This window comes from Borostomias antarcticus, assembly GCF_949987555.1.
Source record: "Borostomias antarcticus genome assembly, chromosome: 17".
Classification (NCBI taxonomy): domain Eukaryota; kingdom Metazoa; phylum Chordata; class Actinopteri; order Stomiiformes; family Stomiidae; genus Borostomias; species Borostomias antarcticus.
The window spans coordinates 2749349-2762885 of record NC_140250.1 but is presented as its reverse complement, the minus strand read 5'-3'; the positions used below and the strand labels follow the sequence as shown (position 1 = coordinate 2762885).

At 45.0% G+C, this 13537-nt stretch overlaps 1 protein-coding gene across 1 annotated transcript; it reads right to left on the bottom strand.

The window, feature by feature from the left end:
• Positions 1-1211: 1211 nt before the first annotated feature.
• LOC311319970 (uncharacterized protein) lies at positions 1212-12349 on the bottom strand (the record flags this gene model as incomplete). The annotated part of the gene is made up of 11 exons (XM_084451604.1): positions 12205-12349; positions 11660-11898; positions 11416-11516; positions 10566-10763; positions 10378-10481; positions 9816-9914; positions 9457-9611; positions 9054-9182; positions 8759-8899; positions 8106-8193; positions 1212-1315 (listed from the first exon to the last, which is right to left on the bottom strand). The coding sequence occupies exons 6-11, from the start codon at positions 9829-9831 to the stop codon at positions 1212-1214; spliced, it is 633 nt and encodes a 210-aa protein (XP_084307730.1). The 5' UTR covers positions 9832-9914; positions 10378-10481; positions 10566-10763; positions 11416-11516; positions 11660-11898; positions 12205-12349.
• Positions 12350-13537: the final 1188 nt, after the last annotated feature.

The following is a 13537-nucleotide window of genomic DNA, read 5'->3' as shown; positions in this document are numbered from 1 at the left end:
TCCTGTAGCGAGGGCCGTTTACCCCTGGGCCCTGGAGGCGGGTAGGTCCTGTAGCGAGGGCCGTTTACCCCTGGGCCCTGGAGGCGGGTAGGTCCTGTAGCGAGGGCCGTTTACCCCTGGGCCCTGGAGGCGGGTAGGTCCTGTAGCAAAGGCAGTTTACCCCTGAGTCCTGGAGGCGTGCAGGCCCTGTAGGGAGGGCAGTTTACTCCTGGGCCCTGGAGGCAGGTAGGTCCTGTAGCGAGGGCAGTTTACCCCTGGGCCCTGGAGGCGGGTAGGTCCTGTAGCGAGGGCAGTTTACCCCTGAGTCCTGGAGGCGGGTAGGTCCTCCAGGGAGGGCAGTTTACCCCTGGGCCCTGGAGGCGGGTAGGTCCTGTAGCGAGGGCAGTTTACCCCAGGGCCCTGGAGGCGGGTAGGTCCTGTAGCGAGGGCAGTTTACCCCAGGGCCCTGGAGGCGTGTAGGTCCTGTAGCAAGGGCAGTTTACAGCCCATCACCCTCTCAGCAGAGCAGATCATGCGCTGCAGTTTGGCCTCGTCTTTATCTGTTGCGGCGGAGAACCAGATGGATACAGAGGAGGTGAGGATGGACTCGATGATGGAGGTGTAAAAGAGTCCCATCATTGGCTTCGGCATGTTGAATTTCATCAGCTGTCTCACAAGATGGCACAAGAAGTATCCACGAATTAGGGCAACAGGTCTGGATGAAGGATGAAGTAGGCTACTATGGTGCAGCAAAGCTAACATGTAATGTCTCAGGCACCTTTTGAAGCAGTTCTTCATGAACTCACCACTGAGGAAGAGTATGCAGCCCACCTCAAGAGGTACATGTGGAGAGGAAGCAGGTGATCACATACCTGCATTTAACAATGCATTCATATCAGATAGACAGTAGACAGATTCATTTCCACAGAAATACATTTATTATGGATTTTTTGGTCAAATTTTGGTCAATTCAGTGGTCAAGTTGTCAATCAAAATGAGTTAAATCGTGAGTTAAATACGTTTCAGCGCTCAGTTGTCACGTGATCTAGGCCTATATTGGCTTCTCTAAATTATCTTTGCCAGCAGGTGTCAGTAGAGTACAAAGTATTTAATGAGGCCTCGCGTAATGAATGTATTTGCGATACAACGTGCCTAGGAGTCTAGGGGGGGGGGGCAGGGGGTTGATGGAAGGGAGGCGGGGTCAGAGGGCGGGGTACCTGCGTTCACGGTCCCTACATCGCTGCCCCGCTGCGCCGGAGCGCCGCGCCCGCCAGCTGGTTCGGCGTGCTCTCCTCGTTTGGCGTCGGGCATCGCCGCCAGTGTGGTTCTTCGCTCCCTGCAAATCACGAGAGCAGTGGGGGAGGGGGGGAGAGGGGGATTTCACCTCCAGAATCTTGATCTGGGTATCGCTAGAGAACATGATGGCACCATGCATTATGGGTTGCATGTGGACTATATCTATGGAATACCAAATGTGCCAATATTAAATAAATAAATATCCCTTCATTATATAAATAATCATATGTATAAATACAGGAATATAAATAAATAAATAAATAGGTAAATTGTGAAATCGCTAAATAATTAAATAAAATACAATTAATATGAAATATTATTTCATAATGTATGTTTTATTTCATATTTCACATTTTATTTTCAAATTGCACTTTTTATTTATTTCATAATGGTACTTTTCCGAAGGACACTTTATTTCATAATGTCACATTTATTTATTTCATGTTGACTCTTTTCATAATGACTGCTTATTTATTTCATGTTGACTCTTTTCATAATGACACTCTTTTCATAATGACGTGCTTATCTGTCAATCAACGCGAATAGGGCTGGACCTATTTGCTGATTGGCTAATCCTCTGCAATTGATTACTCAGCCTGGCTCTGACCAGCACCAGGTGTTTGAAGATGACGAACGATACACGGGATGTGATCAATTTGATTCTTACCTTGGCTGATCAGGTAGAACATAATCAACTAGAAAGTACATTTCCTGGAGAAAATGTGAGGTGGGCTAGCTGCTGCAGCTGTATGTAACAGCTACTGCTAGAACTACTACGGACCAGGCAATCTCCATGCACCCACCGGCGAAGACCGTGCGTCTCTAGCCCAATCAGGGGCTGAGTTGTGGGGTCTGTGGTGTGGACAGTGGCATGGTGGTGAGACTCCGCCCCCTCAGGTCAGAGCTGTTTGAGGACAGTGTACCCCTCTCCGGGCCACCTACCCGCCCACACCGGTGAAGACCATGTGTCTCTAGCCCACTCAGGGGCTGAGTTGTGGGGCCGTGGCGTGGATAGTGGCGTGAGTGTGAGACTCCGCCCCCTTGGGTCAGAGCCGGTCGTGGACAGTGTAGGCCATGCCGGGCTACCCACCTGCCTTCACCAGTGAAGACTGTGTGTCTCTAGCCACCTCAGAGGCTGTGTTGTGAGGTCCGTGACGTGGATAGTGGCGTGATGGCGAGACTCCGCCCCCTCCGGTCAGAGCAGGTCGGGGGCAGTGCACTGACATCTGGGCAATCTCCATGCACCCAACAGTGAATACCGTGTGTCTGTAGCTCACTCAGGGGCTGAGATGTGGGGACAGTGGCGTGAATAGTGGCGTGGTGACGAGACTCCGCCCCCTCGGGTCAGAGCCGGTTGAGGACAGCGTACTGCTCCCCGGGCCACCCACATGCACCCAACCGTGAAAACTGCATCTTTAGCCAACTCAGGGTCTGAGATGTGGGGACGGTGGCGTGGATAGTGGCGTGGTGGCGAGACTCCGCCCCCTCAGGTCAGAGGTTGTGGGGGGCAGGTCAGTGATGCCAGGCCATCCCCATGCACCCCTCATTGGAGACCATGTGTCTATAGCCCACGCCGGGCGGACCAGTAGCTGTGGAGGTGTTGCAGTAGATGTTTGTTATAAGTACTGCTAGTACTACACTCAAAAATAGATTAGACCACTCATCATAACTCATAGTTTTAGAGTTCAGTAGCTGAAAGAGGAGAAAATATATTAATATGAGTTTGCAGCCTGAAAAAGAGTGTCATTCTGAATATTTCTTTGAGGAAGGAAGAAAGAAAGAAAGAAAGAAAGAAAGAAAGAAAGAAAGAAAGAAAGAAAGAAAGAAAGAAAGGATGGAAGGAAGGAAGGAAAGAGAGAAAGAAGGAAGGAAAGGAAGGAAGGATGGAAGGATGGATGGATGGATGGATGGAAGGAAGGAAGGATGGATGGAAGGAAGGAAGGATGGAAGGAAGGAAGGATGGAAGGAAGGATGGAAGGAAGGATTGAAGGAAGGAAGGATAGAAGGAAGAAAGAAAGAAAGGAAGGAAGGAAGGAAGGAAAGAAAGGATGGAAGGAAGGAAGGAAAGAAGGAAGGAAGGATGGAAGTAAGGGAAGGAAGGATGGAAGAAAGGATGGAAGGAAGGATGGAAGGAAAGGAAAGGAAGGAAGGAAGGAAGGAAGGAAGGAAGGAAGGAAGGAAGGATGGAAGGAAGGAAGGAAAGGAAAGGAAAGGAAGGAAGGAAGGAAAGGAAGGATGGAAGGAAGGAAAGGAATGAAGGATGGAAGGAAAGTAAGAAAGAAAGAAGGGGGGGAAGGGAAGGGAAGGGAAGGATGGAAGGAAGGATGGAAGGAAGGAAAGAAAGCAGGAAGGAAGGAAGGAAATAAGGAAGGATGGAAGTAAGGGAAGGAAGGAAGGATGGAAGGAAGGAAGGATGGAAGGACGGATGGAAGGAAGGAAGGAAAGGAAGGAAGGATGGAAGGAAGGAAAGAAGGATGGAAGGAAAGGAATGAAGGATGGAAGGAAAGAAAGAAAGAAAGGAAGGGAAGGAAGGATGGAAGGATGGAAAGAAAGGAGGAAGGAAGGATGGAAGGAAGGAAGGATGGAAGGAAGGATGGAAGGGAAGGGAAGGGAAGGGAAGGGAAGGGAAGGGAAGGGAAGGGAAGGGAAGGGAAGGGAAGGGAAGGGAAGGGAAGGGAAGGGAAGGATAGAAGGAAGGAAGGAAGGAAGGAAGGAAGGAAGGAAGGAAGGAAGGAAGGAAGGAAGGAAGGAAGGAAAGAAGGAAGGAAGGAAGGAAGGATGGAAGGAAGGATGGATGGAAGGAATGAAGAAAGGAAGGAAGGTAAGGAAGGATGGAAGGAAGGAAAGAAAGAAAGAAAGAAAGAAGGAAGGAAGGACGGAAGGAAGGGAAGGAAGGATGGAAGGAAGGATGGAAGGAAGGATGGGAGGAAAGGAAGGAAGGATGGAAGGAAGGAAAGGAATGAAGGATGGAAGGAAGAAAGGAAGGAAGGAAGGAAGGAAGGAAGGAAGGAAGGAAAGGAAAGGAAAGGAAAGGAAAGGAAAGGAAGGAAGGATGGAAGGAAGGAAAGAAAGAAGGAAGTAAGGATGGAAGTAAGGGAAGGAAGGATGGAAGGAAGGATGAAAGGAAAGGAAAGAAAGGAAGGATGGAAGGAAGGAAGGAAAGGAAGGATGGAAGGAAGGAAAGGAATGAAGGATGGAAGGAAAGAAAGAAAGAAAGAAGGGAAGGATGGAAGGAAGGATGGAAGGAAGGAAAGAAAGGAGGAAGGAAGGATGGAGGGAAGGATGGAAGGAAGGAAAGCAATGAAGGATGGAAGGAAAGAAAGACAGAAAGAAAAGCTGAATCCCAAATCGCGCACTTAGGCGAAAGTGCAGAGCACTCGCGGCCTTGTGGCCTTACATGCGCGTTCCCGCTAAGTCCACAAGGGCTCAGGGTAGTTCCAAAACGGAATTGCTAGGTCCACAAGTGTGCCACGCCGCCATTTTGAGCACTTTAACCGCACTTACCGAAAGTCCGCAATTTCACGGACTTAGGAGCAGAAAATACCCACAGCCCACCGCGTCTCATGTGACACAGTGCTTAAGTGCATCCGAGTCATGATCCCAGTGCATCACACATAAATGATGACATTTGCAGATAACACAACATTTATCTTGAAATCCACATGCTGCAAACATATCCCACCCAACCTAATTTTTTAATTATTATTAAATTAAAACAGACGTCAATCGGTCAATTTGCAGAGCTGAAGGGAGCGTCAGAGCAGCCTCTGCGTCGGAGGAACGCGGCAGCCAATGAAAACGAAGTGGGAGGGGCATTGAGCGAAACTGGGAGTGCTGTCCCATTTAATTCACGGCCCTGCACCCTCTGGCCCTTCCAGCTGACGTCAATTAAGTGCTCAGGCCTCAGGCCACAAGTGCGAGGGGCCGCAAGTGCGGTTTGCGCACTCAGATTGGGATTCAGCTAAAGAAAGAAGGGAAGGATGGAAGGAAGGAAAGAAAGGAGGAAGGAAGGATGGAGGGGAGGATGGAAGGAAGGAAGGATGGAAGGACGGATAGAAGGAAGGAAAGGAAGGAAGGAAGGAAGGATGGAAGGAAGGATGGAAGGACGGATGGAAGGAGGAAAGGAAGGAAGGAAGGAAGGAAAGGAAAGGAAAGGAAAGGAAGGATGGAAGGAAGGAAAGAAGGAAGGAAGGATGGAAGGAAGGAAAGGAATGAAGGATGGAAGGAAAGAAAGAAAGAAAGAAAGAAGGAAGGAAGGGAAGGATGGAAGGAAAGAAGGAAGGATGGAAGGAAGGGAAGGAAGGAAGGATGGAAGGAAGGAAGGAAGGAAAGAGAGAAGGAAGGAAGGAAGGATGGAAGGAAGGAAGGAAGGAAGGGAAGGAAGGATGGAAGGAAGGATGGAAGGAAGGAAGGAAGGAAGGAAGGAAGGAAGGAAGGAAAGAAAGCAAGAAGGAAGGAATGGAAGGAAGGATGGAAGGAAAGAAGGAAGGATGGAAGGATGGAAGGAAGGATGGAAGGAAGGAAGGAAAGAGAGAAGGAAGGAAGGATGGAAGGAAGGAAGGGAAGGAAGGGTGGAAGGAAGGAAGGATGGAAGGAGGAAGAAAAGAAAGCAAGAAGGAAGGAATGGAAGGAGGGAAGGAAGGATAGAAGGATGGAAGGAAGGAAGGCGGAAGGAAGGATGGAAGGAAGGAAGGAAGGATGGAAGGAAGGAAGGAAGGAAGGAAGGAAGGAAGGAAGGAAGGAAGGAAGGAAGGAAGGAAGGAAGGACAGAAGGAAGGAAGGAAGGAAGGAAGGAAGGAAGAAATGAATATGAATGCTTCCACAGTAGTCATTAAAGGGTGCCTGTACAGAGAGCCTGCACGTGTCCCCAAATTCAAATCCCAACTGACACTGTGAGCATCCTCTGATTCACTTCAATGGAAAGGCATGTTGGATTCAGACAGCTCTCTCTCAAAAAGTATAAATGTCACAGCCTAGATATTGACACCGTAGGAATCCTGAGAAAATGCTGAACATTTTAGGCTATGATATGTCTGTGTAGCTTAAAAACTGTAGGCATGGCGACGAGTTAGAAAAAGGGTAAAAATGCAAAATTAGCAGCTCAAAAGGTAGAGTGTGGGCCCATATGTTTCAATGGAGAGCGCAGTTGCCAAACAAATCGTCATACAGTGAAAATTATAAGTCACACGGCTAAGATACTTACATTGTACGAATCAGCACAGTTGTGTGAAAGTTTTGATGTATAATAAGTGTGTGAGCTTTCAAAACTGTAGGAGTGCCAGCAGTTTACAAAATGTGTAAATATTTTAAAAGCAACAGCTGCCACCACTCTAAAAACATAATGATACTGAACATTCCACCAGCAGTTTCAATGGCACAAAAATTACTATTAAAAGTTAAATTACTAAAAAACTATAAAAAATATAAAAAATCGGAATACATCCGTTAAAGAGCTAAACATCGTGAACATTTTAAAGTTTGAATGAAGTTTCTAGCACAAAGTATGTAGAAGTTATAAAGGAGACAAAAAACAGGGAGGATTAGAAAGAAAGAAAGAAAGAAAGAAAGAAAGAAAGAAAGAAAGAAAGAAAGAAAGAAAGAAAGAAAGAAAGAAAGAAAGAAAGAAATAGTGGGAATATCACAAGTTGGGCTAGCTTTTGCAAGCTAGCCCACCTAATTAACAAACGATGTCATTTTGAGCCGTATTGAAGATGTATCAGAAATACTGGGAAGGATAGCTGCTCTTCAGGATACAGAGATTGACAAGGAAATTCTCGATACATTAAGAGTGATTGAACACCGAGTTTGCATGGAAAACATAGAAGTCTCATCAAGCACCGGTGTTGGACGCCCACCTCTTGAAATTCCAGGGGACCAACTCCACGTTCCTTCTCCCTCAAATGTTTTACATTGTATTCACTGTACAGGTCCTGATGACACCTAAAGTGAAGCAGTACGGTCCAGAATGGCTCCCAGGTGCTGGCAAAATACTCCACCACAGACTTGCCTCTCTCCTCACCTTTACTGGGATTTACTTGCATGTGGTCACATTTTATTCTCCTTGTAAATATAGACTATCCACAAAGTTGTAGGGTTAGTATACTGTATAGACAATTACATATATGCCTTCTTAAAGAGAAGCCTACTCTGAAAAAGTAAAAGTCTCAAAGACATACAGTAATGAATCATTCAAATGCAACATTTGAGAGAATATATAGTATAGGGTAATTAACTGTGATAAATCCATAGACAGTGGCCTATGCAGTAGTATAGAATGTATTAGCTGTTCCATGTATGGCTAAATTGTGTTGTAGTAGCAGAGCAGAACCCCAAAAAAAAACATTGTGTGGTTGTTAGTTGTTACTGTAAAATGTATATTAGAACAATTTTATATGAACAGACGCTGATGCTATTAGAGATCTGGAGGGTTTCCGAATGAGGACTGTGTGTCTTAGTAGTGGGTTTAAAGGTTAAGGTATATCATACTGATAATGACCAAGCACATGACATATCCACGTTGTCTGATGGCTGGATATCCATGTCTGTTTTTTCTTCCCATCCCGTCCAGAACTTGAGTTCTTTGAGTTGTGCACCAGATGCTATGATGATAAAAAAAAAAAAGAGTTAACGAACAAAGAATATATAAAGTATTTTAGGCCCTACTATATGTATTAGGTAATTCCATAGATACATTCTATGTACCATTTGAGTATCATCCTCATGTATGATTCCCTCCCAGTCATACAATGAAATGAGAATCATCACCATGTCCGTATATATTTAAAATACTGTACATAATCTGACTGTGGCTTCCAGTGTAAAATGATTACCATTCTCAATAAAACGCCGAAGATAGCACTCGTCATCATCCTCATCCTCTTCGTCCAGGCTAGGCCACACGATTGCTTGTAGAATGGACTGCAAAAATATGTTTGAGAAAGTTTCAAAGGAAGAAGACAAGAAGTATGCTTTGTTTCTTTTACAATTGTTATCACTCGGTGCCAATTGCTTCGTAGCGTAATTCTGGGCGATACTCTCTCTGCCAACCTGGGGAGAGCCTCTGATACATGACCAGTTAGCAGACCGCTTCTTATCACGAGACGGGGGACTTTCACCAGTAGGATGTAGCGCATGGGAGGTTCACGTGATTCCGAGCAGTTCCTTTCCCTCCCATCAGGCGCCCCTTGACTGACCAGAGGAGGTGCTATAGTGACCAGGTGGATTACTGCATGTTTTTGTGAGGGGTTTCTGTAAGTAGGGAACCCCTGGGGGCACGGAGAACATGCAAACTCCACACAGAAAGGCCCTTTTGCCGCCAAGGGAATGGGTACTGGTGTCATGGAGGTGAGGACACACCCACAGCGTCCCCTGCAGGAATCAAACCCAGGACCCTCTAGCTGTGAGGCGACAGCACTACCAACTGTGCCACATGCCCACAGAAGTATGTTTTGTTTAATTTGAAAAGTGTGGTTGTGATATGTACCAGAGAACTGGGAGCAGACTCTGAGTTCCTGGGTAGGAAGAGAGGAATGATGTCTTCCCTTTCAGTTAGAAGTGGCCACACCATGGTCTCCTTTAGCCCTTTCCTCAGCTGCTTCACCTGGCGGCTTGTTCGTGCAATAACCTACAATAAATAAAATGGGCACATACTGTATGGAACAACTATCAAGAAAAGTGACAGTGGTTTACTGCAGACAAATGACATTAGAAAACAAATGAGTGATTACACTTTTTGTTTAATCTGCAGTTCTAAGGAAGTAATCTGCATCAACACTCACAGCATGGGACAGAAGCTGCTCATAAAGCCACCTCCGATTGGTCTCAGTGACTCCAGGCAGGTCCCAGGCCAGAGCAAGCTCCAGGACGATTCCCTTCTCCTCCCCGGTCAAAACACCATCGCCTTTGAGCTGGAAACAATAAACATCTATGATTAAGCAATAACGCAAGAAGGTGTGCTAGATCATGAATATACGAACAAACGTGGCCCCGTACCTATGACCGCTGCTTTCATACGGGACTTGTTGCTAAACTCATTGTTAAAAGAACCATCTCCAAAAACAAGTTAACAATACACACGGTTTAGAATGCCACTCAACAAATCACAATACGCATTCGGAAGTAATTTCAGCTGTAGGTAAAACTTCATGGCTCCAAAAAAACAAGCATGTCCACATTTCATACCAACTGGATGGTGTTGCGTATATCCAGGTCTAGACAGTCCTCTATCAGAATCGTTGCCGTTTCTGGTGGTCCCCTGAACAGGACATGGATGATGGCAGGACTGATTCCAAATACACAGGGTCCATGGTGTAGAAAGGAGTGGCCCATCATCCTGCCTACAGAGAATTCAAATCAATGGAGTCAAAATGTATACTGGTGAGAAAGGTTGATCCATTTTACCTTATTGATTTATCCTGCACTGATACTCCAGTACTATTCACACACTGTAATCTTCAGGAGGTATCAACAGTGTAAAAAAAACCTTTCACATTAACAGAAAATATCTATTTGAAACTGAGTGAACTGACAATCCATCTTACCTGCCACCAAGAACATGTCACCCTCCAGAAGTGATTGGCTCGTTGATGGAATGAGGTGATCCTGTTCTCCTTCGAACAATCTTGTGATATCTGTGTTCCCTGTAAACAGTACAGTGGCATCAGAACACCTCATCGCTCATGTAAGGCAGCCAATGCTACAAGAGCTAATGCTACAGACACACTGCCTGCAAGATTGCATTGTGTTGCATGAAATGGAATGAAGCTACACCACTACTTGAGCGCAGCATATGGCTCCCTCTTTCAGCTAGAGGACATCAGGTTTATGACCGGCAGAAAAGTGACGAGAGCCGCGAGAGCGGACAATCAAATACCAATCAAATGTCAATGATTTGAGAATATAGAAGTGTGTTACATACATCAGTTAAACAGATGTTGTGCCACAACATTGGATATTTTGATACTTCCAGATAAATCAAATACATGCTTGACCCAAAAAGCAATGCAACAGTGTTACACTGGAAATGTGAGCCATGCAACGGTGGTGTGACTTTATTCCCATACATTATTCTCCCAGGGTTTTTTTTGTTTAGCTTCAACATACCAAGATTCAAATGAAAACCAGACTGTAACAGGGAAATGGTCTTGGAGAAGGTCTAGAAGTCTAGAAGAAGAATCTGGTCACCCCTTCTCCAATAGCAGCATCTCCTATGGAAAAATGAAATCTCTAGATACTTGCATGAACAAAACATTTTATAATTTCTCCATTTTACATTAACACACCAGCCATACCTTCCAGTTTGCATTTGAGAGGACAGGTCCACTCTCTCCTGGGGGCTTTGTAGAAGGAGATCAGTGCTCTCTCCTGATCCTCAACACTGTCTCGCAAATCCATTCTCAGAAGCAGCTCCTTTCCGGTTTCATTACGGGAAAGTAATTCTGACTTAAAAAGCCAGGCAGCCCTGCTTCCATCAGGTTCAGTCTTCCACTCTAGAGTAAAAATACATAATTGCATGGGAACAGTAAGACAAAATATATATAAAAATCACACCCAGATGGTGAAGTAAGTGGCGCACATAACAGATGGACTGTACTCTACGGCACTGTACTCTACTATATTCTACTGTACTGCACTGTAGGCCTACTCTACTGTCTGTAAAAAAAAGTCTCAGGATCAGCCTTGTGTCGCAGGAAAACGCACCCCAACTTCACTGTATCTACCTGCCCTCTACCTGGATTAGAAGAGGGCACATCATGTGCTTCCCTGTTGCTGGGGCCTGCCTGTGCTTCCCTGTTGCTGGGACCTGAGGAAGGTTCCTCTGCCCTGGCTGGATGAGAAGGCAGCACACCCTGTGCTTCCCTGTTGCTGGGACCTGGGGAAGGTTCCTCTGCCCTGGCTGGATGAGAAGACGACACATCCTGTGCTTCCCTGTTGCTGGGACCTGCCTGTGCTTCCCTGTTCTGAGTATCAACTGAATCTCCTGCTCCACTGAGCAAGCTACAAGGGTCAACAGAAATTGTAATATTAATTCCCAAAAAACATTTTATTAATTGTGCGGACAGTAGCAACTGCTGACATACAACAACCACTAACATTATGTATAAAAAATACAAATAAAACAGTTAAATGGGTAATCCGTACCTTCGGCAATGTAGAATATGATTCTTCATTTGGTTGAGAGGGACATCTTTTTCACATTTGAGGCATTGTGTCAGCGGTCCTGGCTGGATGATTGAAGGGGTCTACAAATGGGACAAAATATTTGATTTAGTTTTTAATAGTGACTCAATCAGTCAAATGAGTCTCTGTGTCAGGTTTATGGTAGACAGACTTAAAATAGGCCATGATGTCCAAAATAGTGGTTAACTTTTAATGACATTCTTACATTTTCCAGATCAATACTCCTCTGCAGTGGTCTGATAAATATTGTTGCTTGGCCAATCCCAGTGTTCGGATTCTGGAGGTATTGCACATTGTATCCAATTTCTGGGCTTGGGATGATACACAAATCACGGCTGCGTGTTGTGCCGGAGATCCTCAACAACTCAAACCCTCCTGTCTCTCTTAGCTGTGGGAACATTTCCTCAACTTTTCTGTCAAAGTGGTGTGGATCGACTTCCCTCCCTAAAACAAACAAGTAAAACAGATCATCATTGGCCAAATTCCATTTCAAATGTTTACCCCTACCCATTGCCCTCGAAATGGAGAGTCAAGGGGTAGTGTTACTGTTAATTTGACACCCTCAGGAATCAGGATGACACTAGCCCTAAATGGCATCGTCAAAATCAAGAGGTAGGGCTAGTGTTAGGTCTAAGGGAAGAATTGGGATTCAGCCATTCTTACATTCAGTTCAATAACCATTCGGGATTGTAAACGTTTTTTAAACTAAACTAATCAAAACATGCAACTATACAACAAACACAATTTTACCTTGAAATGAGATTCTTTTCTCCCCCAGACCAGCTGCTCCAAGTTGGATTTTAATAGCTTTGCTGGGTATTTTGTCTGTTAAATGATCACTTAAACAAAAGAATACATGGGTGTAGCTGATTCGTGGAGCCTTTGGAGCTGGTGGCCTGATAGACGACAGTGGCGTAGAGGGCCTTCTATTGTACGGAGCAAACAGCCTCGCCACTTCAGCTTCAAAATGTGGGGGAAAATACATTACAAGTTGTTATGATGATGTATTGGAGAAAAGGTGCAACATCTGTACAGTACTACTGTATTTATGCATGGATACATTAGCCTAAATAGTGGCATGTAAAGATCCCATTTGAAAAGTGTTAGCTAGCAAGCCCAAGGTCCACACATCACAGCCTCACGTCAAACTCGTCTCCAAAAGCCAGACCTATCTAATGCTGGCACAGTGTAGACAGGGCTATGCAAGACTAACTTTCTAAAAAGTACATGATACGAATGTTCAATGAACAGGTCTAGACCAACCATTATATTGCTATGGTGTAGTAGTATTTGTTGCTAGACTGTACCTTGAACAGGGGTTCTCAGGCTTGGAGCTGCAGCGCTAGTCGTACTAGGGACAGCTGCGGAGGTTGTCTGTTCCAAGCGGTTGGTTATTTCCCGCAGTAAGTCAGGGGTTGATTTCTCAGCAGCCATACCCCCTCTTTCTTCTTCTGGTAATGGTGGATCGCAAATAACACATTTATTAACATTTGTACATTCTAGAAATTAGATCATAATTAGCTAACGTTAGAGGCTGTAACCCCCTTAACCACATGCTAGTCTCGCCTCCCAAACGTCAGTGACGTTAGCCTAGCTAGCTAACGTTAGCTCTCTAACCCCATGCACCATCCAACATTTGATGCAACATATTGAACACGATGTTATATTATGTACCATGGGATTTCACAGGATGCTGCTTGTTAACCGAGTTGTTAGACCGACACAGTTCACTTGCTTATTCGACAAGCGGGCCACGCAGGGTGGGGGGGGGGGCTTACCAGAAGTCGACTCGTCTCGGTGAGCTGTTGCTTTGGTCTGTACCATAGGTAACCATGACGACATTATGAAATGTCCTGTCATTATGAAAAGAGTCAACATGAAATAAATAAGCAGTCATTATGAAAAGAGTCAACATGAAATAAATAAATGTGACATTATGAAATAAAGTGTCCTTCGGAAAAGTACCATTATGAAATAAATAAAAAGTGCAATTTGAAAATAAAATGTGAAATATGAAATAAAACATACATTATGAAATAATATTTCATATTAATTGTTTGTATTTTATTTAATTATTTAGCGA